This window comes from Drosophila ficusphila, unplaced genomic scaffold (genome assembly GCF_018152265.1).
Source record: "Drosophila ficusphila isolate 14025-0441.05 unplaced genomic scaffold, ASM1815226v1 contig_607, whole genome shotgun sequence".
Lineage (NCBI taxonomy): Eukaryota > Metazoa > Arthropoda > Insecta > Diptera > Drosophilidae > Drosophila > Drosophila ficusphila.
Window position 1 is genome coordinate 3,266,069 of NW_025064537.1, and position 22,113 is coordinate 3,288,181.

Consider the following 22,113-nt stretch of genomic DNA (forward strand, 5'->3'; position numbering starts at 1 on the left):
TTCTGCAACTAATTACATTATACGAGTATCTATACTAATATTATAAAGAGGTAAAATTTGTTTGTTTGTTTGTTTGTTTGCAGGGAATAGGCTCCGGAACTACTGGTCTGATTTAAAAAATTCTTTCGCCGATAGAAAGCTACATTTTCGTGGAGTTAAATAGGCTATAATTTATTTTGAAAAAAACTAGGGATCCGTAAGAAAATTGCAATATTGTCGCATATAAAGTGAGTTGCTACCTCATCACACTGACAAACACGCTCCCATAGCATTTTAACTCAATTTTTGTGTTCACTGTGAAATTGTGAAAAAAAACGAATTTTTATTCAATTTAAGTTGAACTGTGAAAATTATGTGGATCGTGCATTTGAGGATAAATTCACCACTCTGTCCATAGTCCAAAATGCTAAGAGGACGACGTGCAAACATTGGCCGCAGACATCCAAGCCAGCAGCCAGTATATTCACAAAACTTAAGCGAAGAGAGACAAATGAGCACATGGAGATCATTGGCATCATTCAATCGCTTGGCATTCCAATATGACCCCACTGCGAACTACAGTGATAATGAAAATTTAGATATTGGACCAATGGCGACTATATACCAATATTGCAGTGCGTTAAAGTTTAAAAGAGAAACGGCTGGATTGTGCTGAGCAAGTGGAAAAGTCAAACTGGAAAAGTGTTAAATCACCATCTTTCTATACTTCCATATATTTGAAAAATGTTGCAACTTTGACTTTTATGTTGTTAAATTGTGTTGACCAGCGAAGCGGACACAGGACCTCTAGTATATTATATATAGTTTTACACTTCTTCAATTTCAATTTGTTAATATTTACCAGAAATAATATTCATAATATTGTAAATTAAATTAAAATTTTAAAAAGATAAATCACAACCTTGATCATATTATTATTAATTATCTAATGGAAACATGATATTAATAAAGTCCGAATCATAATTTGAATTTTATTTCCCACTCAATAGCTCACTTATAAAATTTCAATCTCCAGCAATTGGCTCGAATGCTTCGCATAATTATGAATGGACAAATTATACAATTCACTTCGAATAAAAAACGAACAGAAACTGCCTTCATGTGTGCTTCTACTTATCCATTAAAAAACATTTTCCCAATGTATTTTCGGGTTGAGCAAGATGGAAAATTGTTGAATTTTCTGGAACTCGTCATGGGGCGCAACCATAATTTATACGCTGTACATGGGAGAGAAGCCAAGGAGAACAGCACAGCAAAACTAAATAACTCCGAAGAATGAATTATGACAGTTCTAATTGACTGAAATATGGTGCGATGGCTGCTTTCCGTCATCTCGATCTCGTTTGGGGTTGGCGAAGAGCCGGGAGGAGGGGATGAATCTCTCGGATTCGGATTGAAGTGAGCAAACGAGCATCTTACCAGATACTTTGCTTCACTTTCGGTTCAGTTACGCTCCAGCTCGAGTTGTTGGATTGGCTCGGCTTGTCTTTCCGTCTTGGCATTTCGGAAAAATCAGAATGGGCGATTGGAGGCGGGGGAAAAGGCGAAAAGGGAAAGGGAAAAGGAAAGGCTGCTGATTCGAGTGGATCTCTTGAAAACAGAACAGAACCCAAAAGAGACGGCGACAGGCGGACAGTATTTCATTTTCTGTGCTCTCCGCTCGTTTTGAAGTGCCAGTTTGTGTATCTGAAAGATACGCTTAGCAAGCAGCCGCACACACACACAAACACACATGAGAAATCGAAGTAAGGAAACGCCGGGCGATGTTCGATGCTGTTTTTGGGGTAAAATGAAAGAAATGGATTTTTGACAGATTTATGACTATCGAGCCGTCTTCATATTTTGAATTATTGCCATCGAAATAGACGAAAAATTCGTTTTTCTCTCGCTTCACTTCGCTGCGGTGCGCTTTGGTTCGGCATGGTTTTCCGTTTTGGAAAACTGCCTCCTGCCGTCTCAAACAATTCACCGCACCGCCACACCACACACACACACTCCGATTGCTTTTTGGCAGCTCTCGGCCGTCGACTGTCGTCGCAAGGATGGCGAACGGCAGGATGGCAGGATGGCTGGATGGCAGGACTGCAGGATGGCAGGAAGAAAGGATGTTTGGGCTTTCCTTTCGGTTATATTTTCTGATTATTTTCATCCTATTCGGTTTCTTTTTTTGTTTTGCCCACCTATCTGAGACACTTGAAGGTTCCATACGTTCCAGGCGAAAGTTGAGTTGTGTGCGGCTGTTTTTTATGATCTCTGCGCTGAACGAGGTCGAAACACCCCGATATCATGCCAATATAAAGTTTTGACCTTCAGGGGTTTTTCTATGTTTCTAATACATATAGATATCAAAGATTTAAATTACAAACATTTTACATATTTTGCCAAATACAACAAATATTGTTAGGTAACCGTTTTAATGTTAAATAAATAGATAAAAACCAATAATAATTATATTAATATTATATTCACTTAACTGATGTACATTTGCAAAAGGAAAACTTGTTTTGTTTGTTGGCTGGTGTGCAGTTTTTAACATGGGAGTTTGAAATATATAAAGATTGTCTTCAATAGACTACAGCATATTTTGGTTATTACTTAGTCATCGCACACAGTCTTCTGTTGTTATTGTCAACTTCCCTTCATATTTAAAATGTTTCCAAGCTTGTCAATACACCTGCAGGCATTTGAGCCAGGGTTTTTGTTTGCATGCCAGGGAGAAGACAAGTGCACTTCGTGTATGCAACGGAGTCGCGAGGCACATTCACCAGCTGCCCAATTTGTAATGAATGTAAATGCCTTTCTCCCAACTCCGGCCAACTCGGCCGACTATCTGCCCCGGTTGCACTATCGATCGCCGATCGAGCGTATCGACAACTGGCTGGGATCGTGACACTCGCAAAAGACAACATCCAATGCTTGTTCGGCCCCCGGAACACACATAACAATATCGTTACAACCGTAACATAAACATCTAATCGAGGGGGCCAAATCAAAATGGGATTGATAAGCTCTCGGCTGGAATTCGATTCGGCGGACTGGCGGATCGGAAAGCCGAAAATTAAGTAGCGCCAAGAAATTAACCCGCAGGTCCTTCGCTCCGCGATTAAAGCGATCCCATAAACAAAGCCAATTTGGAGGCGGCTGGAGATCGAGCAAAAAATGCACAAGCCGCACGGAAAAGAGGAAAACGGGGAAAAAAGGCAGCACAGAAGCAGCTACTTTAAATGAACAATTTTATTTTTATCCCGCGAACAAATCTAGCCAGCGAATGTTTTACAATTGGTGCTCCCAGCCTGGCCGGGTCCCACTGTACCGACCCCTCTGGCTCCCCACCACCCATTCCTCCCACAGTGCGCACTCGATTCGAAGACCGCAGACGGAGTTGCAGTCGCAGTCGCATTCGCAGTCCGAGTGGCGAGCGTATTTAAGCAACATTATTGCCAAATCGTGACCATAGTTCCATGAAACTGATATCGAGCAGCAGCTTCGGAGGCGGTGGCCGTGGCTGCCACGCCCCCAGCGGCCAGTGCGCTTGATGTGGCGCCCCCGCCCCCTCTCTTCGCTCCCTGCCTTTCCCCCTTTCCCATTGAACCCCACTTGTTTGCCATACAAATTAAATTAAGTGCAAAATGCTCCAGCGAGCGCCAGTGGAATCATAACATAACGGTGCTCCGTGGCAGGCTGCTCCATATGCAATCCATATGCAACCCCCTCCCCTTCCCCGCTCTCCAAATGCATTCCTTCTAACCCGCCAGAGGGTCCGCTTCGCATGTGCTCAACTTCAAATCAAACCATCGATCGCGCGATCGTAAATTGCCAGCTTATAATGCCAATATTTATAGATTTTTGTCTCACTTCGCTCGCTGGCTCCCCGCGAAATCTTTCCCGAGGCTCACTCTTGACTTTTTGTTTGTTATTCTCCGAGTTTGAATTCCCTAACTGCAGAGTAGCTTTGGTTTGCGAAGAGGAAATAATAAATGCATAGTGGATACCCAACCACAAAAGTTAAAAGAAACGCTACCCTAAAAGTAGATTTGTTGTTCATCAACAGGATAAGCGGTTTAAACTATCTTTTAGGAAGTGTAGATGTCTTGATTAACGAAGGTCCACCATGCATAAAATATTTAAGGGTCATCAATATTTAAAAAAGTAAAAATAAATGAATTTAACAAATTAAAACATTAATTGTTCCAACACTGTATTTCCAGCCAAGTTTTTTCCTTCTTAAATACGACATTTTTTTGAGTTCATTTAAGTTATCGTTTCAGAAAAACATTAATATTTCTAAAGAAACATTAAGTTCCAGTATAATGATAGGTATTTAATTTCCTTATAACTTTTAAAGTACGTAAAGGTGTTTTATGTTAAAAAGGATTTAAAGTTAGAGTAATCGGAAAATCATCAAAACTAACCTATTTATCTTTTTAAGTATTTTGATTTTCTTTAAGATTTTGCAAGGGTATTCATATTTATTTGACCAAATTATTGTACAGCATCTACCGATTAACTTTTTACCTAGTCGAGCTCATATTAATTTCAGGCCAAATTAATAGAAGCACCTAAGAGCCACTTGCATGTAGATCTGCGCAGTCGAGATCGATGTTGGCTGGGTACAAATATGGCGGGAATTGATATTCGGTTACTGATCGCCGTCTGGGCCTTAATGTCAGTGGTTGTAGTCACGGCCCGGATTGGCCTTTAGCCGGTTGCCAATGGCCAAGATCTGTCGCTGTTCGGCTGTCGACCTGCAGCTGCTCCCGTTGTAAATGTTGTCGCCATCGTCACAGACGACATCACACATTTTTGCTGGCTCCGATTCGGTTTTGATCACTGCTCGCTTGGGTTGCACAGTCCTTGTTGTCGTCTGCCCAAATGGTTCTGGCCACCGATTTCCTATCCCCGATTCCCGATTCCCTATTCCCTACTCTCTTCCCCCATTCAGCGAGACTCCCCCGCCCAATGGCTGATTTACGAGCAGAACTGGGAACTGCTGCAATGCCAATTCCGATTCCGATGGCGATGCCGATGCCGAGGCCTCGGCCATGATCGTTGGCCAGGTCAGTTCCATTATTTTGCGGCCAATTCGCCATTGTTACAAATGCTAATTTTGATATTTTGTATTTAAATGCACGGGAGGCAGGCGCTGATCCCAAGACAGCAGCCACAATAACTGCAACTGCAACTGCAACATCAGCAGCTGCTGCTGCCAGAAGCGAGCTTAGAACTTTATGGTGCAGCGCAGCGTTTATCCTTTAAAATCTAAACTCGGGAATAGGTATGCGCAGCTCACTGGAAGACTTTGGGGCAGAAGGAGCACAGAATACCTTATATTTGAGGCACCATTTCTCATTACAAATTCTATACATAAAGTGGAAGAAATCATAAATAAGAAGGATAATAAATAAAATATAATATAATATATTTATACTCATATATGTAAATGGAAATATTGATAAATTTTATTAAAAATTGAAATTAATTTCAAAATTCTTAAATTCTATAAAAATTTCTAAATTGCATAGTACCCCAATTAATTTAGTAATAAAATCACTGTTGTATCATCGTGTAATTTAAAAAACAGAGTTTAAAATCTGTATTATTTTGTATATATGTATGCATATACAACCACTTTTTAGCAAATGTTTTAATTAAGTACAGTTGTAAAGAATATTTTTATTAAGCTTACCATTAGAACAATTCATATTTATTATATTTACTTGTTTTATGAATTTACCTATAAATTTCTTATAATTTTAATGCAGACATATATGATGAATTATATAAATTGCATAATTGAAATAAACATATTATTTTCACTACTAAGTATTAAAGTTTTATTGTGTTTCATAACATAAGTTTCAGTAGTAACGATAAACCAATAACATCTTTTGAAACGACTCACCATTTCAATTTATAAATTTGTTCAAATTAAATTGCAGATAGAGCCTGTAGTGTATTTGCTGTTCATTAAGAGCAGGATTTAAACTCGATGCCAAACATTTGAGTGTTTTCTAGTTCATGCAGCAAATGTGGCATTGAATTTCATATTGCTCTCGCCGAGGCGATAGCCCCAGTGCTCTTTGCTCCGCACAGGCGGCCCAATGCCAAGTGGCCAATGTTTGGCCCTGGTCGCCGCGATCTCCGCCAAATCGCATTTACAATCGTAAGCGTCCTCGCTTTCCACGTCCTCATCCTCGTCCCCATCCTCATCTGCGTCCTCATCCTCGTGGTGGAGCTCGTCCTCCTGCAGTCGATGGCTGTGTAATGGATGTTATGTTCTTGGCGGCGATCGCATGACAGGCGCATGTTGCAGCCGCTGGCATCCGCACCATTATGGCCAAGAGTCGCGAGCTGAGAGCAGCGAGCTGCGAGCTGCAAGTTGCTGGCGAGTTGCAAGTTGCAACCCACCGTGGCCCAATGCAATGCACATTCCCCAAAAAGCGTGTAATCAATAAACAACAAGAGCCATCGCCATCGGAGCTTCCCTCCCTCTCGCACCATCTGTTCGTCCCGCTCCCTCGGCATCTCTGGCTGGACTGGGATACTATGGGATGGTATTGGGACGCTCTTGGTATGGCTGGGGATGCGATGGGATGGCCTGGACCTGTGGCATCTCCCATCTGGCCGTGTAACCTATGGGAATGCCGTGGCGATTGCGCTCGATTGTATCAGCTTGGCTCGGCTCTCCTCCTCGTCGCTTCGGCTTCACCTTAGTTTTTGTCCCGGGATAATGATCCATTGTTTGCATCTTGAACTTGTTTTAAATGCGGCTCCACGCGAAATATCCACTCCACTCCACTCCATCTTGTTTGCCGGCTGGCTCATCATCGTCAACGCGACGGCCATATCTGGAGCCTCGAGTGGCCGGAATATTTACAGAATGGCATCTACTACACCGACTTCTTTAATTAAAGAATGTTTCTAAGCTTATTATAATAGGTGTATGGCGTACTTACTACATTTGGAATTAACAAAAAAAAAAAAAAATAGAATATAAGTTTGGAAAAGTTAAATTTCAAAACACAATTTAAATCGAATTCCATTAAATGTTTTTTTTTGTGAATTTATTTGTTTAATATTAAATCTTGTAAAATGTTACTTACAAAGTAAACTAAAACTTGGATTAATTACAGAGTTATTTATAATACTAATGTTCATTTATTTCGTACAAATTTAAACAAATTGAGTGTATGACTAATCCTAAGATTTATTCATTAAAATAAAAAAGGTTTTTAAAAGCATATACACTCTTATCAGTATTTTCAGCATAAAATCAAATAAAAGAAAAGAAGTAAGGACTAAAATAAATGATCTTTTTTATAATCAAGCATCCCCAAAACAACATATATCAAACTGAACCTCCAAGGTCTATCAAAAAATGTCGCAACTCAAATCAAAGCCAGTCTGGATTTGCATACAAATTTCGAGTCGCGGCCCTCGGGATTCCTCCTTCTGTGAACTGATCCTTCAGGGAATACCGAATGCCGAAATGTGTTAAGATATGCGGGGAGATGTCATCACGACCAGAACTGAGGCGACTTTGCATTTGGGGGCCAATAATTTCAGGAATTGACACAAACTAAATAAATCACTCACAAGGACAACGCCCCCTTCTCCTCGGGAGGGATTCCTCCTCCCCGAATTGGGATCCTGATTCGGATTCGGATTCGGGATCGTGCAATACTTGTTGCCTGTCAGGATGGGCAACGTTTTCGGTTTTCGATTATCGGAAAGTTGAGCGAGAGGCAGGGTGGAATGGAGTGGAGTCCGGCCTAAATGACCCATTGTGTTGCCGGCTCCTAAACAATTGTTCTGCCTGACTGACATCGGGAGGCTGGGATGCTGGGATGCAGGGATGCTGTCATTGTTCTGGTCTCGCTTTTGGAAAGAAACAATCGATCGTTGGATCTGAAAGCGATCCTGTCGCTGCGACAAATATCACGCATGAATATTTAAAAGTTTCCCTTTTCCGCATAAAACACAAAGGTTCCCTTTAATTTATGGCCGTCAGTGGTTCCCGATTTTGCGGAATATCTGGTTGGGAAACCAGAAACAATTCCTAGCAAATCAGTTATGAAGGGTCTTCAGAGGAGCGAAAACTCTAGAGTCGAGACTAGAGAGTCGAGGGCATTTACTCGGGAGTTTAGCACGTTCGCAGTGATTTATTGCAGATAGTAATCCCGCTGCCTTGATAAGGCGCAGAGTCGCTTTGCGATCGCAATCTGTACAGTAAATCTCTGTGTCTTATCGGCGGCGAAGTCATTAATCGATTATCTTGCAATCGCTCAAATTGTTTTATTATTAAAAGCAAAGGCTCGCCGAGCCGATGAGCTTGGGCCATTTAGCCATTTGGCCATTTGGCGATAGGGATAAGCCGGCTGTGTGTCATGCCAAACTCTTCCTTTTGATAGCGACGATAATGAAGATGATAATGATTGCGTTGGCGGATTTACGGCACAGACATGAGTCGCGCGTCGTAAATCAGTCACCAGCTATCAATTCCCCTGATTGATTTACACATTGTTTTTGATCGCTATTGATCATATTTCCTACGTTATTTTGTTCCTCCAGATTAGATTACCATTATTTATAGAATATTATAAGAAGCGTTGATAACGGAGCGCGCTTTCTGTTGGATCAGGTTAGTTTCGTCTCGCTGGCAAAGATATATACGTTTTTTAACTACTGACTCAGATCTATTTTTGGTTATTTGTTTATTTGGAACTAGAATACTGACGTTACGTTAAACTTTTCATTCATGTTCAGCTTAAAAACTATAGGCCAGATTTTGATTACACTTTTAATAATACAAATGGAGTTGATGAACAACTTTGCAAAATACAATTGCATTGGAATGCATATTTAATTAAAATAAATCCTTTTTCTTATTTTTTCTTATGAAAATTACAGATGTAGCTACAGAACTTTTAATTGTTCTATATTTTTTAATACAGAATTATTAACGAATCAATTCATTAAAAATACAATTTAAATATGGAGATGCACAGTGATCTCATTGCTTATTCCGTCGATTAAATGATGAATACTTATCATCAAAATCAATAAATGGAATTCAAGGGATATTTCAAATTTACCTTTTAGTTATTTGTAAGGGTATTTTTTATATTTGCCAATTATTTATCATTTCTGTGGGCTTACCATTTATTCAAATATTTGTATTGCTAAGCAAACCTAAAATTGAACTTAGTTCAGACTGCAGTTAAATCTCCATTTACACTCCCCATGAAAATCCCCACTTCAATCTGTGACAATTCCTTCCCATTCAACGATCATTTTGAGTGGGGCCGAACTTGTGGCAACTTAATCTACATCGGCTGTAGCCAGAAGCTCGCCACCCCGATTCCTAACCCCGATCCCCATTCCCATTCCCATCCCCATCCGGATCCCAATTCCGATCTCGATCGGAGCCACACTGCAGCTAGAGTCGTCGCGAACCATAATTTAAATTTTCATGCGCATGCGCTGTCAATTGAGCGCAGTCAGGAGCAGCAACAAAAAGGAAAACCAACCAACAATAACAACAATAACAACAACGACGTTGCAACAGCAACAAGTCTGTTTATTTAATGGCAGCCACGAAGATCAGCAGTGATGAGGGGCAAAGTATCCGGCGGGGGGGAATTTAAATACAAACAACGGGCTGCAGACGAGGACGGTGCGATGGCGCTAAATCAAACGATGAACACGAAATTGCCATAATGACGACACCAGCGGACCTGCGATCCTCAAACCTCCAACCTCCATCCGCGATCCTCGGTCCTTTGGGCCATCTCAAATCTCAAATTATGTGGGTAAATTGCTAGCGCATGCGCCGAAACTCCGAACTCTGAACACTTGTTGAGACCTCTCGAGCTACTTGCGAAATTACCATCCAAAATTATTGCACATGTTCGCCGTGATTCGCGCGGCACAGAAGCCGAAAACGTTCATCAAAAGTGCAAATTTGTGGCAGCTACTTGGCCAGGTTTCTCGGGTTCCCTCTGCTGCCAAAGGAGTTATGGCCAGGCCGAAATTCCGCACAATGTCTCCTATGCCTCATATGCGGCATCTGATGGGCGAACAAAAGTCGCTTGGGTCACGATTTCAGGGAGAAGTCTACGCGGAGATTTTCTTTTTAGGCGGGAAAGGGTTCGGTTTCTTCCGAAGACGACATTCTGCGGCAGTGAGTCATTCTCCCGAAAGAAGCTGCCTTCGTCTGGTTCCATTGGCTCAATCATGATCTGATCACGAGCACTTGCCGACGGCATTTCAAATTGTGGAATTATCTTACATTAACTTTAAAAATACATACAAAAGTATCAACTTACGTAAAATGAATTTACACTTTAATAATTTATTATTTTAAAAACAGTTTATTTTTAAAAATACACTACCTTCTAGTAAAGTGATCAATGCAAAACTGGATTGGATTTCGCAATCAATTGATTGCATTTGTTTGTAAATAATCCAAAAAGGTTGATTGTTTCATAGTGCAGATCATCAAGATCGATTTTCAATGACCTATATAATGTCGAATTTGTGTATAACAAGTACAACCCAACCAATCTTAAATATTTCAATGACAAATAGCTTTTCTTGACTCTCCCTTCAAAGCTGGCAGAAAATATATTCAAAGCACATTGGAAAAATTTTCAAACCCACAAAAATGTATAAAATTGTTGTGATTCTATCTATACTTTCTCTGAGCAGCGCCCTCGTTGAACGAGAGTACCTTCCTCGAGTGAAGGAAAGCAAGGCAGGGGTTCTGTACACCATCGAAGGAATCGTCTTGCCCGCCGAGAAGAAGCTGAATCTTCCGAAAACCTGGGTAAGGGACATCACCGTGTCGATCAACAACGGAGAGCTGAAGGGATTCGTGCGATTGGACCGACGCTTTTCGATATCCGGAGTTCCGAGCGGGAGTCACGTGCTGCAGATCGAGCACCCGGACATCCACTTTCAGCCTGTGATAGTGGAGATAAATGCAAGGGGGAAGTACCGGGCTCGCAAGGTGAACTACGTCCAGCCATCGGTGGTCGTCCAGGTGCCCTATCCACTGCGTCTGCTGCCCCTCCACCGCCGGAAGTTCTTCAGGAACCGGGAGCAGTGGCACGTCGTCGACCTCATCCTGAACCCGATGGTTCTGGTCATGGTGCTGCCACTCCTGCTCATGCTGGCCATTCCCAGGATCATCAAGGACCCGGAGGCGAAGAAGGAGCTGGAGAGCATTCAGCTACCCAAGATCAAGGACCTTCCGGACTTCAGCGACATGCTCGTCTCCTTCCTTTCGGGCCAAAGGCCACCAGATCCGGAGGTCAAGGAGGTCGCCAAGAAAGCCTCCAAGAAGAACTAACGAAATTGTGATTCCCAACCAATTAAAGAATTGCAGCTTGATAATTCCATAAAAACTTTTTCTTTTATTTGATCACAATGTTTTCTTTTCCAATTTCATAACTCTTTGCCTAGGCAAGTGGCAGCCCTAACAAGGGCTCGTGGACTCGGGAGCAGGGCATCTCGTCTGGCTTCCGTTCCACCTCCCCGATCAGCTGGCGGGCCGCGGTCTTCCAAGGAACCCAAAGTGGCGCGATTCTGTTTTGCATCCTGAAAGGGTGAGAAGAGAGGGGAATGGTTAGACAAGTTTTAAAAAGGATAGGTTTAACCAAGACTAGCATGATTTCGAAAAGGTTACACAAGATGCATTGTATCTAGTATTCTTATAACAAACTAACATTTTAAATTAGGAATAATTCGAAATGTAATAGACTCATTAAGTTCCCAATGAATAATTAAAACTGTCGTTTTTAATAATTTACCACAAATTTGAAATGTTGTCTACAATTTGGTAACTATGTTATCTCAAAGCAAAAACACACCAATAAATCTTCTGTCTATAGATCTTCTGTTCTAGAAAAAATACAGTTTTTAATTTGAATTTGAATATTAATTTCGGATTTTACCCATATATTTTAAAGTATTTTTCTCTTTTCCTTTATTAATCGCATATAAAATAACAATAAGTAACAATATAATATCTAGTGAAACTTCTATTATTAGTTTTAAAGCTAATATACTCTAAGCAGGTAAATTAAGTTGGCTGTTTAAAGTTAGTTGCAAATGAAGTTTATACTTTGAACTGACTCCTATTTATTCTCCGTTTAACTAAATCCTTGTCTTAATCTTTGTCTTAAGGTACTGATAGTTACCTTGAAAAAGTAGGCCTTGCTGCTCGCTGAAGGGCGGAAGGAGGAACTGGACGCGGCAGGAATCGTGTTGGGCCGCAGAACAACATCCCCACCTCGGACCGATCCCTATCTCGTCTGTACAGTCGGCGGCAAATCTCTCCGAGGAAACGTCTTCCGCTTTCATCCGCTTCTTCTTTGTCCGGTTAATACAAAGTGTCGTCATGCCCGCCATCCTTGCGTGGCTCCTTCCGTGGCACTGTGACTGGAATCTCGGCTCGCGAGGCCAAACCCGCCCGGAACCGAACCCGAAGCCCCGCGAGGATCCGGGGTTCCGTGGCCTTGGGGCTCGGGGATTCGGGGTTGCGGGGTTTCGGGGCGGAGGCGCCTCGCCTCGCTGGCAAACCAAACCAAAAAATGTTGAAAATGCGTTTTGCTCGAAACAACGAAAACAAGGCAAACGATTCGGTTTCGCTTTTCGTCTCGGACTCGCGCGGACTTAGGCGGTCTTCTCCTTCTTCACGCAGAATTGTCGCAGGGCCGCCAGCGAGTTGCCGCCGGAGCTGAGGTTCTCCGGCGACTCCGAACCGCCGGCGGCCGCCGCCGCCGCCAGCTTGGCCCTCGTGTTGGCCGCCCCGGCTCCACCGCTGCTGCCCAGGGAGTCGAACATGGAGGAGAGGGCGTTCAGCGAGTCGCTCGGGTACTTCTTGTTCCCCTCGGAGCTCCCGTCGTAGGATTTGTGGCTGGAGGCGGGCGACTTGGGCGTCACCGATCGCTGGCTCTCGGCGGGACTCCGGGGAGGGAGCAGCCGCGTCTGCGGACTCGCCGCCGACGAAGGCGTCTTCGGGGAGCTCCTCTCCACGTTGTTGTTATTGTTGTTGTTGTTGTTGCCGTTGACCAGGGTCGTCTCCATCTTGAAGGGCTCCTCGGCCGCGTCGCTCTGCTCCTCCGCCAGTTCAGACTTGATCTCCATTTTGATGGGCTCCGCCTCGAGCTCCTGCTTGATGGCCGGCTTGGCGTCCGGGGCCGCCTCCTCCGCCGGCGGCTGCTTCTCGGGAGTGGGTGCATCCAGGCGGGGACGCGCCTCCGCGCTGCACTCGCTGCCGCTCCGCTCGCTGCTGGTGTAGCGGTAGTGCTGGTAGTAGGGGTCGTTCGTGTCGATCAGCGGCTTGTTGTAGTCCACCGTCTCGTCGATGCCGAGCCGCTTCAGGATGCTGGAGGCCACCGGCGAGGTGTTCTTGGTGGACGAGTTGGAGGGACTGCTGGCCGGCAGGCTGGCGTGCCGCGGCGGCGTGTCGAAGCTGGTGGTGAACATCTGCTCGATGGCGCTGAGCACCGAGGAGGCTCCCGGCGCCTTGGCGCCGCCGTTCTTCTGCTCCACCAGGAGCTCCGGCGACTTGTTCTTGGCCAGCAGCTGGGCGGCGGCCACCTTGGCGATCTCCTCCGGCGACTTCACTCCGGTTATGTACTGGCGCATCCGCTCGGCGAAGAGGGCGGCGTCGTTCTTGTCCCCGCCCCCCGGTCCCAGTCCCGGCTTCCCCTGCACCGAGGCCTTCTCGCTGGGGAGGTCCTCCTGGTTCCCGGATCCGCCCTTCATCTCGAGGAGCTTGCGCACCGGCAGCGACTTCTCGCGCTTCTTGGGCGCCGGCCGCTTCCTCGCCCCGGCGGACTGGAGCAGCGGCTCCGCGTAGTGGTTGTTCTTGGCCATGTGGTTGCTCAGGTCGCCCAGGGAGCCGAAGGCCTTGTCGCACACCTTGCACGTGAGCACGGCGCTTAGGGTGCGGCTCTCCTCGGAGCTCAGGCTGTTGTGGGACTCCTTGGCATCCGAGTTGGCGTTGGCACTCGCCGACTTGATGGAGATGCTCTGCTCCTGCGAGAGGATGTTGGTGTAGTGCTGCGTCTCCTGCATGTGCTTGGTCATCTCGCCCAGTGAGCGGAAGCTCTCGCCGCAGCGCATGCACTTGAGGATCTGCATCGCCTGCTCCACGCCCTTGCCCAGCCACACGTTCTGGCCGCGCACCAGCTTCCTGGGCAGCGGCGTGGGCGGGTCGCCGCGGTACTGGAACGCGTTCTTCACGTTCGCCGAGGGGGAGTGGTTGGACCCAGATCCACCGCCACCGCCCGATCCTCCGTGCTTGCGCAGGTTGTGGTTCTGCGGCGGAGGCGGGGGCGCCGGGTGGTGGTGCTGCGGCTGCGGGTTGTTGCTGGGCAGGTTGCCGAACGGCGGCACGTTCACGCCGCAGTGCTTGCTGTCCTTCATGTGGGTGGTGAGGGCCTCCAGAGTGGGGAAGCTCTGCTTGCACCACACGCACCGGAACACCGAGCTGGCCACGCCCTTGTTCTGCCAGTGCGACTGCCAGATGTTGTGCCTGGCCTTCGTCACTCCTCCTCCTCCTCCTCCTCCACTGCCTCCACTTCCTCCTCCTGATCCTCCGCCGGACTCGGAACTCTGACTCCCCTGGGACGGCTGAACGGGACTCTTTGGCGGCGGAGCTGCCGTCTGCGGGGGCGTGGCCTTCGACGAGTGCATCTTCTCCTTGCCGCCCATTCCGCCCGCCCCTCCTCCCTTGACGATGTCGGACATCTTCTCGAGCGGGTCCACCACCAGGTCGCTCTTGCCGTTCCAGTCGGGGAACTGGCCCGCCCGGAAGATGTTGGCAGCCGCCACGGCGGCGAGATACGGGTTAACTCCCGGCAGCAGCTGGCTGGCGGAGGGCGGGGCAACGGGGTTGGCGGGCGGGCTGTCCGACTTGAACATCTTCTTCACCTGGATGTGGCCCACCGGGGGTCCGCCGACTCATGGCCCCTCTTGCGGGTGCCCACGGAGAGGTCGAGCGGGTTGTTGGCCCCGTCGTCGAAGTCCTCCTCCTCGCCCTCCGAAGCGGGAGGCTCCGCCGACTCCGCCCGTCCGTAGAGGTTCGTGCGGAAGTCCAGCGCCTCCGAGTTGTTGCTCGACGCGGTGGGCGACGCCTGCGGGGGCAGCTTGAACGGAGCGGCAGCCTCATTTGCCAGCGGGAGGGGCAGGCGCGGCCCCGCCCCCGCCGCCGCTGCCGCCGCCAAGGGGAAGCCGTACTGCTGGGCGGCCGCGGCCACCATGTGCAGGTACGCCTCCATCGAGGGCGGCTGGGCGGGAAGCGACTGCGGCACCGCCGGGAATGTCGAGTGCAGGGTGGTGGGCACCACGCCGGGCAGCACTCCGGCGGATAGGGCGGCCGCGTCCATCCGGTGGCCCGCCACGCCCCCGCTGCCGGCTCCCCCGCCCCCCGTTGTCCGAGGAGTTGGAGTCGTGCGAGGGACACCGCTCGCTCGAGTTCGCCGACTCCGTGGAACGCGGACGAGCTGTGGGCAGGGCTCTGCAAATAGTGGGGAAAAAAAAAATGTTTAAGTTAGTAATGGTTTACATTGTATCCAAATAACAATTTTAAGTAAAGGATCTATCTGTTTATTGTTAAATTTCTATTAGTTACATAATGCCATAAATGCCTAATTAGTTGGTAGATACAACTAATTCAGACGATTACCCTTTATTTTAGTTTACAGTTAACAATATCTAACATTGCTAATAATTTTTGATTATGTAATACATTTTTTATATTAAAACGAAAAAATGGGAGAAATTAGGAGCTGAACCAGTACGTAATAATATTCACCCATTCGTTCGATTATTTAACAAAAATTTAACAAAAACCTTTAAATTATTTAATGTTTTTGAAACAAAAAAAAAAGAACTTGAAATAGTAGCTACATTTATATCAAAAATGTTTATAATCCAATGGATACTGCTGTTTATTATTATTAAATATTAATTAAAATATTTTAATAATAGATAGTGTTGAATATAAAGGTTAGTATATTAAAGTGTAACTGAAGGGTAAAGCCAAACCAACTAATCTATACTTTGAAGTCTGACAAAGGTTCAGTTTGCATTAAAACTAAACGAATGATCTAAAACGATTTTGAATCTTTTTGCATTTCAAAGTCTTCATTAGCATTATCAGCCAAAGACTAACAATAAGTATGAATCATTAGGAGCTAATCAGCAATCTATCAACTTCCAATGGCTTTATAAAGCCAAGATCCGATTGATAAGCTTTCTCTCCCCCTTTCGCCGCCAGACTTTCACGGACCGAACTTTTCTCTTGCGGAGCGAACCGGTAGATAAGCAATCAAGAGCATTGGAAATCTTTATAGCTCGCTTTATATTTCGCTCCAATCTGTGCTAAATCATTCGCCGAGCGGGGGGGAAACCACAATGCCCACAATGGCAAACATATGTCAACATTTCGATTTGTTATTCAAATCTCAGAGCGCCATAAAGCAAAGCGAACACAAAAAATGAAACTCTGTCGCAGCCAGCTGTGTGTTTTAGACCGCTCCCCCTTCCCCTTCTACAACCCCCTCCCACTCCCCCTCCTCGACCCCCTCCACAATCGCTGGAGGGTCGTAAAAGTCCATGTGGAACAATGGCGTTTAATTCGAGATCTTAGGCGTGAGTTATGAGCAAAGCCGATCATAATCAGCATCGGAGATGAGATCCGAATATTTGACAAACTCGGCGGCAATTATCGTTTGGCTGGGCAGCCACAAATTCCACATAGTTTGCATAAATTAATTGGCCCGCTCATAAATGTGCATAAATAGAAATAAATAAAACAAATTTTATTGCCACTCACAGCAGAGAAACCCCGACAAGAAAAAAACAAAAATAATAAGGAAAATGATTTGCCAACAGAAAATAACCAAATCGCCGAACTTTATTTCCTTGATTTGTTCAAGTGTGTAACATTCAGATTGAAACCATATATAATTTTTATGGCGCCGATTGTTTGCTTTGAAAATATTTCACAGAAACATAATTCTGCGGCTTTCGTTTAGCTTATTTTGAATGATTGTCTGATTGACTTTGAAGTATATGCAAAACGTTATAAATTTTTGATGATTAGCTCTATATAATATTTGTGTGTGTTTCTGTGTGTGGGCGTTGTGTTTTTGGGTTTTTTCTTCGGTTTTTGGTGGGGGAATTTAACGACGAGTCGTGGCGGAAATAGCTGAACCTGATCAATAACGAAGAGTTAATGTGGCCCGATTTGAATGGGGGTATCGTAAAATCGGTCTTGTTTGTCCGGAGAGTCGCTTGTCAACAATTTGTCATGTGCTATTGTGCGACAAGCGATCGCTCAGCGAAAAACTAACTTCTTAACCGGCATTAAGTTGTTCGATTCGGAGGAGGAGGAGGAGGAGGTTTGTCACCCACTCCCTATCACAAAGGCACTTTTAATTGATGGATAGTACACAAGAGACCCGGCCCAGCGCAATATTGATGGGACCCTAAGTTGCCCCTCCAAAAAAAAATCCGATTCACGTGCGGCTCACTGCGGAGCGATTGCAACTCAGTCAGCTGCCAGGTGACAGCTCATCAAAGATAGTTATAATAGTTACACACTCGCTGCGATCGCTCACCGCTAATTAGCTATCCAGATTGCACGGGCCGATTAAGCCCGCATACAAAGCATTTTTCTACCCCCCTCCCTCCCCTTCCCCTTCCTCCATTCCATTTTTTTAGTTTGTGTTTTGCCTAGTATGAAATGGCTGGCAACAAGTTTTCCCCGCCAGCATATCATAATCTGCAATCTCGTTATTCGATTAAGCTTAAATCAAAATGATTTATACGCAACTCCTGCAAGTGCAGTTAATTACGGGTTGAAACGTCTCATTAATAATCGAGAGAGTTACAGGTTGATATGCATCTATAGAGCGCTGTTCAACCCGAACAGTGGGTATCTGTATTATTCTAAGGTGTTTCTGATAAGGTGATTCATAACAATGAATATTACCTATAAATAATAGTTAGGTTCAGTATCTAAAGACTTCTACTTTTACCCTTAATTATACTATATCACTATTTCATCTATTACTATCCTATCAGAATCCGAAAAGAACAATATATACATCTACAGGATATAGTCCACTGTAACTGGTAAACAAAAACTTGGGCATGACTAATCCGTTAAGGTAACAAAGTAAATATTACTAAACACACACACACACATGCTGCCAGAGTCACAAACACACGCACAAATCAGCGGCAAATTGTGAACATAAATCTTTCCCGTAATAGGCACACACACATATACCTACATACATACATACTTACAGCGAGAGAAAGAGAGGGGGAGAGGTCGGAAGAAAGGGAGGGCTGAGCGGAAAAGATGGCAAGCAGAGCGTAGCGCATTCTGAGTTTTTCACTTTTCGCATGATTTATTCAATTCGGCTACGTCATCATCGCCTTGGAAAAGTCTTGAAAGTGCGTGTGTGTGCGTCTGTATTTGCATGCCGAGCAATCAAAAGCGAGACAATTTGTCGCACTTTATTAGTAATACCCCAGATGCACCCCTAAATACCTCGCCCGGTGTCGCAGAACCAGTTTTCCCGGCCCGCCACTAATTTGCTCAGATTCTGCTGGCCGAGTGCGAGCGCAAAAATGTATCTGAAACTTGTTTAATCATAATTTCATAGGCACTCAGATTCAGATATACACAAACACACTCGCCACACAAATTAATAGCCCAAAGATAGATCATCGAATTTATGCCGATTCGACTTTTCTGTTTGATTTTCGGACTTGGATCTTACAAATCAAGTTTTCCGCTCGCACTTTCCAACTCGATTCAGCCTTTGTTCTGTGCATTTGGGGTTCTGGTTTTCCCGATCTGCCCTGCTGTAAATCAATATTTTCGGGAACTGTTGCGCTCAATCTTTTTTTCCAAGGGGTGGTGGGTGGGTGGTTGTTTTGATATATGGGCCGCGCTATTGGCGTGGGGCTGAATTTATAACGACAGGTGTGCGACGACGTCGGGGACGCCAATGCCAATCATCAAATGCGAGCACCACTCCCGCCCCTGAAATCATGAAATCATGAAATCATAATTTCTTGATATATTTATTTCGCTGATTTGGCCGAGAGTCTAAAGTAATATTTTAATGGGCCATTCAACAATTTCGGCTATCAGTCCGGAATGACACAACGGAAAGTTGGCCCGAAAGAGGCGGGAAGGTCTCTCGATCAAAATCATTCCATGTGTACTGTTCTATTTGCGGATGATTAATGGTGTGGAGTGTGGTTTCAAAATCTAGCTTGCTTTTTTAAATAAATATACATATATTCTGTTTTATTCTGATCTATGGGATATTGTACTAGTTCTATTGGGGGAAACAAACTATAACTATTAAACAAATAAACTAATACAATGAACTAACTAAGAAGTTAAGTTTATTGTCGACTTGGAAACATTGTTACTTAATGTTGTTGCTTAGAAAAAGGACTCACTACAAGAAAAAGTCATTTTTTGAGTTGTTTTGTTCAAGACCCTTTTTTTGCTGTCTCAAAAAACTGTTTATTGATAATGTTAAAAATATTTCAATGCCTTTAAATTTCTCGAAAATGCAGATTATTTGTGTGCACGAACTAAAATCACCATATTTCATTTAATTGCGGTGTACTATAACTTAGTCACAATATAAGTATTTTGGAATGGATAAGTGAATGGAAATCCATACCATTTGAAACTAAATCTAGATTGTATTTGTCACTTAGAAACTCCTCTTCTTAATATTAAATAGCGAACATCTTTTCACACACAGTGGATAAAAAACACTTACCCGGCATTTAGCGCCTGTCTGTAGATTTCGAGCATCAGAGCCTCGTGCAACATATTTAAATTTTGCTGAATTTTGACGATTTGCGGCAACTTTTTGGGTTTTTGGGAGCAAACTAAGACGTTTGCTGGTGTTTCAATTGGGTTTTGTAACTTAATTTTAATTTGACACAATATTCATAAAATTTGTTTATGTTTTGTTTTTACTTTTTGTTTTGCACTTGGTACGTTGTCGTATAGAATTTGTTGTTGTCGTAGCGTATAACTTTGTTTAATTGTGTTTTAGATTTAAATTTATAAATTTTCGTATGGCAGACAAAAATGACGTTTAAATATTTGTTTTCTTTCGAGGCGTTTTGTATTTTGTATTTTATATTTTGTAATTTGTAATTTGTGTTGTGTGTGGGTTTAAATTTAATTTAATAATTGCATTGAATCGTATACTTCGTTAAGGTTTGTTGATTTAAGTAACTGCTTTTACATAATGTATGCAAGTGTAATTTGGGTGAGCAAATACCGTTTAATATAAATATTCGTAGTAGTTTATCTTTAGCTTTAGATTAATAAATATATTTTTGTGGTATATTTGAATTTGTGGTTGTTTTACGTATACTTTGTTGAACCATTTGTGGGGTTTTAGTTGTTTTTTTGTGTGTTTTATTCAGTCTTGATCGAGCATTTCGGGCGATAGTTAGTGCTTGGCTTTTCCAATTTTGACTAGATATGATGGCGGCACCGTGGAAAATCTCGTCTTTCAGATCCATAAACTCGTATCACACTGCGTTTTGAATATTCTGGCGGAACACGCGTTTCGCGGAGTGCGGGCGTCTTTCATCCGGATTCCGTCGTTACTCGAATGAACGTCCAAAAGCGAATGAACGGCCAAAAGCGAATGAATTCTGCTGGCCGGGTTCTTTCGTCACTGGCCTCTGCCGCTGCCGACTGCGCTGCCACTGCCGACCGCGCTGCCACTGCTGTCAAACTGACAAACAACAACGATGCGCTGCCGCCTCTGCCGCCACTGATTGATACGAACGGAAAAAAATGAAACGGCGGACGGGAAGTGCACCGATTGGAAGCTGCGCTGCTTTTGACGAGCGCAAACACGAAGCGCGCGATTTTGGCGACGGCAATTTCTGATTCGATTTTGCGTCCAGGCGACGGCTGCGCAGTTGTGTGTGTGACGGCCCTGTGTGTTCCGGTGTGTGTGTACCACCCACACACTCGCACGACAGCTGGCTGTCAGCGTGATTAAATGTGCTGCTGTCTCGCTCGCGCCTCGGCAGCACCGCTCCCGCTAATTAATTACCGTAAGATTTTCTAAAGCGCCGAGCCGCTGAGCTTTTCTCGCGTGATCGTTCGCTGTAACGGTTCGTTGTTGACTGGTTCGTTGTTGACTGAAGAGAAGAGCCAGAACTGAGTCTGAAACAGCCACTTGGGCAGCAACAACAAAGAGCGAGAGCGAGAGAGAGTGCGCCGGCGCAGGGCTCTCTTTTCCCCTGCGCGCCAATTGGAATGTTTACAAGCGAACGTGTGGAACTGGAACAGGGGAAATCATCACGACGCCCCGTCTCGCTCGCACCGAGAATGTGTGAAATCTGTTTTGTCGCTTTTTCGTCACCCTTCTTTTGTCCCTATTCCGATTCCATCACAATTAAGATTTATGACAGTTCAAAACAAATTCTCTCGCCCGCAGAGGCTGTCCCTTTTCCGCGCGTCGCTTTGAATTGCAGCTGTCTCTGTTCTTCTTTCCTTGCTTTTTTTTTGCAAGAAAACACTGAAGTTGTTGCTTTTTGAGCTTTTCGTCCTCGTCACTTTGAGTGCTCTGCCTCTCGCTCTCTCTGTGCTCCCCCTCGCTGTTAACTTTTTTTCGCTTTTTGCAGCTTCTTCGTGGATTTCGCTTCACTTGACATGTCAGTCTCACTTTTTTGTCTCTTTTTTGTTTCGTTGCATTGTCGTGCGAGCGGGACGGAGCGGCTGCGACAGAGAGGGTGCGCTTTGAAAAAGGGTTGGGGTTGGTTTCCCGTGCGATTTTGACAGGGAAACAACTTTTTACGCTTTTCTTTTCGGCTGCTAAAACAATTATTCCTGCTTGGAAATAAGGCCAATGCCCTTAAATTTTTTGCGGATCCTAAAAGATAAACCTGGGCTGGGTTGTGATCACCAGCATGGGTGTTAAAGCGGGACACGGAGGCAAACAAATATGGCCAAACATTAAATTTGGGCACGTAAGGTGTTAGGACAGCTGTAAATTGTGAACTAATGTAAAAGGAAGAAAA

The 22,113-nt window shown here is 44.6% G+C and overlaps 2 protein-coding genes across 2 annotated transcripts; one reads left to right on the top strand and one right to left on the bottom strand.

Annotated features, from left to right (window-relative positions):
• Nucleotides 1–10,601: 10,601 nt before the first annotated feature.
• On the top strand, nucleotides 10,602–11,408 carry LOC108094386 (ER membrane protein complex subunit 7 homolog). Its single transcript, XM_017194948.2, has one exon. The coding sequence runs from the start codon at nucleotides 10,667–10,669 to the stop codon at nucleotides 11,351–11,353; it is 687 nt and encodes a 228-aa protein (XP_017050437.1). The 5' UTR covers nucleotides 10,602–10,666; the 3' UTR covers nucleotides 11,354–11,408.
• A 1,163-nt stretch (nucleotides 11,409–12,571) lies between these two features.
• LOC108094385 (protein teashirt) lies at nucleotides 12,572–21,210 on the bottom strand. Its single transcript, XM_017194946.2, is given in 4 exon segments — nucleotides 12,572–14,967; nucleotides 14,970–15,440; nucleotides 15,442–15,532; nucleotides 19,839–21,210. Coding segments are annotated over 4 exon segments (2,904 nt in total). The 5' UTR covers nucleotides 19,892–21,210; the 3' UTR covers nucleotides 12,572–12,678.
• Between the last annotated feature and the right edge of the window lie 903 nt (nucleotides 21,211–22,113).